The sequence below is a fragment of the Anastrepha ludens genome, chromosome 3 (genome assembly GCF_028408465.1).
Source record: "Anastrepha ludens isolate Willacy chromosome 3, idAnaLude1.1, whole genome shotgun sequence".
Taxonomy (NCBI): domain Eukaryota; kingdom Metazoa; phylum Arthropoda; class Insecta; order Diptera; family Tephritidae; genus Anastrepha; species Anastrepha ludens.
In genome coordinates, this window is record NC_071499.1 from 33,747,036 (window position 1) to 33,750,413 (window position 3,378).

General features: G+C 35.0%; 1 protein-coding gene across 1 annotated transcript; it reads right to left on the bottom strand.

Annotated features, from left to right (window-relative positions):
* Positions 1-236: 236 nt before the first annotated feature.
* LOC128857378 (serine protease SP24D-like) lies at positions 237-1,213 on the bottom strand. Its single transcript, XM_054093120.1, has 2 exons — positions 941-1,213; positions 237-877 (listed from the first exon to the last, which is right to left on the bottom strand). The coding sequence occupies exons 1-2, from the start codon at positions 1,171-1,173 to the stop codon at positions 340-342; spliced, it is 771 nt and encodes a 256-aa protein (XP_053949095.1). The 5' UTR covers positions 1,174-1,213; the 3' UTR covers positions 237-339.
* Between the last annotated feature and the right edge of the window lie 2,165 nt (positions 1,214-3,378).

The following is a 3,378-nucleotide window of genomic DNA, read 5'->3' on the forward strand; positions in this document are numbered from 1 at the left end:
GAGGAGAATTCGTCAAATCAAACGAAATTCTGCAGGTAATATAATATATGAAGCGAGTTCACATGATACTAGCTACGTCTCGACGTTCGAACTCAATGCATCTCATCCAGTGTTGCTCTTCTTTTGAGTTTACCCCATCGAAACGGCACGTTTACCGCGTCTACCAATTGATGAATTCTATGAATTTAAAAGACTGATACAGCAGCAATAACAAGGAAATAAAACCACATTTTAAGTTCAATTGCAATGAGAATATATATAAGTAGGCATATTATATTTCTGTACATTTTATAAAATTGGAAAAAAACAAATACACCCTTCAGCATTTCCAAGCATCGCTTACGGATTACATATCTGAGCTTGCGTCAACCAACTGTTGAAATGCGATACATTTGCGAAGCCATTTGGTTTATTAGTAGAATAACAATCGTTTATATGAAAACTCGCAACGCCAATCAGTATGCCCCTGTAAACAGCCGGCCCACCGTCATCGCCTTCGCAAATACCGTTTCCAATGATCTTACTAAGACATAAAATTGCAGTCGTGTTGTAACCGATATTTTTAGCACAATTTTCTGGACTTAAAGTTTTCATAAATTTATTGTACATTAGTTGTGATGTGATTTCACCGCCTTCCTTTGTACGTCCCCAACCGGAAATCGTAACTGGCGCATCGACGGGTGCGTTAACAGAAGCAATTGGTATCGGTTGTATGAGATCGTTGAACTGGAGTGAATCGTTGAGTTTAAGTAAGGCAATGTCATTGTCGTAAGCACTAAATTCAGGATGTGGAATCACTTTCACCACATCCTTAATTACACTGTCTGCAGTACGATTTGTGGTACCGGCTAGAATTGTAAGGAATGATGGCGGAATACTGGAACAAAATGCAGTTGAAAGAAAGTTGCATACTATTTTTATATAGTGAGCTTTATTTTACCTGTAAACGCAGTGTGCGGCAGTTACAACAAAGGTTTGAGAAATTATTGAGCCACCACAACTATGCTGTCCTCCGACACGTACCGATACCTGATATGGGAATTGACCCCTGGCTGCTTCTCGACCGTTCAATATACGTGGTGCAATGGGCTCTAAGTCACCATCCGCTTGTATGGCTTTAGAAACCAGAAAAACGAGGATCAGAAGCTTTGCGAAGTAAGCCAGATATTCCATATTTGCTTAGATAGTCACTCAAAATACTTTGACTGTTTACTGCCAGCGCCTACTGAGTTTATATACAATTCGAAAATATTTGTAATTTGTCTGAAGAACGTCTAGCGATGCATTACGTAAGTAAAAAACTCATTAAGAAGTGATTATGTATAATTGTTTGAGCACAAAACGCTTATCTCCATACACAAATGGGTATGCAAATTTCACCGGTTATCAAGGTTTTGAGACATAAGAGGAAAAGTGTGCATTAATTTCAGACTCAACGCGGACATAGCGTAATCTTAATGGCTTAATGTTTTCAGCAGGAGTCTATGTGCTATATTTTGATAAAGAAAAATTTACCTTTGTTCGAAAATTATACGGAATTTATTAATAAAATGAAAATGGTTTGATACTACGCGATGGTAAATTTAGCGTTTGAAGTGTAAGCACTCATTTTCTTTTCATTTTGACGACTAAAATATAATAGATAGATAGACTAAAATATAATAGATCGACAGATAGATCATAAAAAACAAACAATAATTAAAGAAGTAGTAATAATGAACAAAATAGCCTTTCGTTTGCATAAGTATAGAATTTCAATAATCGTCTATCGCTCAACATAAATAAGTACTCCCAAACTACCTTTTCCAAGCGTTCCACTATTACTGACTCCTCTTATCACATTTCGAAGGGTGTTCTCGTATAAGCGAAATTAAATACTTGCGAGTAATATTTGATTCGAAGCCTACTTTTACTTGTCATATAAATTTAATTATTGCCAAATCTTACGCCATGCTTGCTTTTGTTAGGCATCATAGCTCCGATTTCTCCGACACTTATACGCTGAAGCTTTTGTATGCGGCGTTTGTCTGTTCCAAACTGGAGTATGCACCATTCATTTGGTCATCATTTTATTATTTCATCATCATCACATCGTGCCATGCTGCTAGAATTGAATGAATCCAGAAAGTATTTTTACATTTCGCGTTGCTTTATTTAAGCTTTTTGGATCCCATCCCTTCATATGAAGCGCGATGCTCATTGATCAACTTAATATCATTGTAAAGCAGAAGAATAATCCTATCTTTATCTTTAATTTTCGACTCAATCCGTGGGGCTGTTGACTGTCCTATGCTTCTTGAGAGGATTTTCCTTAATATTCCGGCAAGAGCTCTGCGTAGATCGAAGTTCTTCTATCTTGTTCTTTCAAAATCCCTTTATGCTCAGAATGCTTCTATTTCCAGAACCTTAATTTAGTTTAATAAAATCTCTAAATTTGTTCACATAGATTTTTCATTTTCAAAAGATCACCTAATAAAATCTTTGAATATTTAGTATAAATATATTAGTTTAATTGTACTTTCTTTTTTTTATTGCCTATTAACCTTAAAATATGTCCAGTTAGCCTGTAAGAATCTATTATAATCATTGGCTTAATAAATAAATAAATAATAAAATAAATAAATAAATACATTTGGTAAAGTATACGAATAATTCCCCTGGCGTTCACACGTACCCTAATTCCGCCTGGTATTTTAATCTTATGAGGTCGCAAAAATTGTCTGATAAGTTGGATTTCTGGAAAAACATTTAACTGAAATAATTTGCCATGTTTACAAAAAGTAAAAAAAAAATAAAAAAGAAAAATAAAAATAATAAAAAAAAATAAATATTTGGTTGTTCGAAGAGTAATTTCGTTTTTCCCCGACAGAGGATTTAATTTTATTTTTTCACAGCTAACTTTACACTTAAATCGAACTGTCGTCATTATATGTTTTGACAGCTGATATAGCAAGGCTTGTGTATGTATAAGTTCTACTGATTTTACAATACGTAGTAGTTTTTGGTAGGTGCTCTCTTAAATATGGAGTGCAATAAGCAGCATTTTCGTCATATTTTACTTTTTTACTATAGAAAAGGTAAAAATGCTATTCAAGCCCGAAAGAAATTGACCGAGCGAGTATCGAGGAGATGTGTTGACAATACGCCAGTGCCAGAACTGGTTTGCAAAATTTCGATCCGTCAATTTTGATGGCGTTCTGGAAGGCCGGTTGAAGCTGATAAAGAGGCGATAAAGGCATTAGTGTATGCAAACCGATGAAAAACAACACGTGAGATCGGTGAAAGGAAAAATTTATCGAACTCAACTCTTTATGACCACCTGAAAGGCCTGGGCTTTAAATCGTCTTTGATTTTCACCACAAAAAAAAACGATTATTT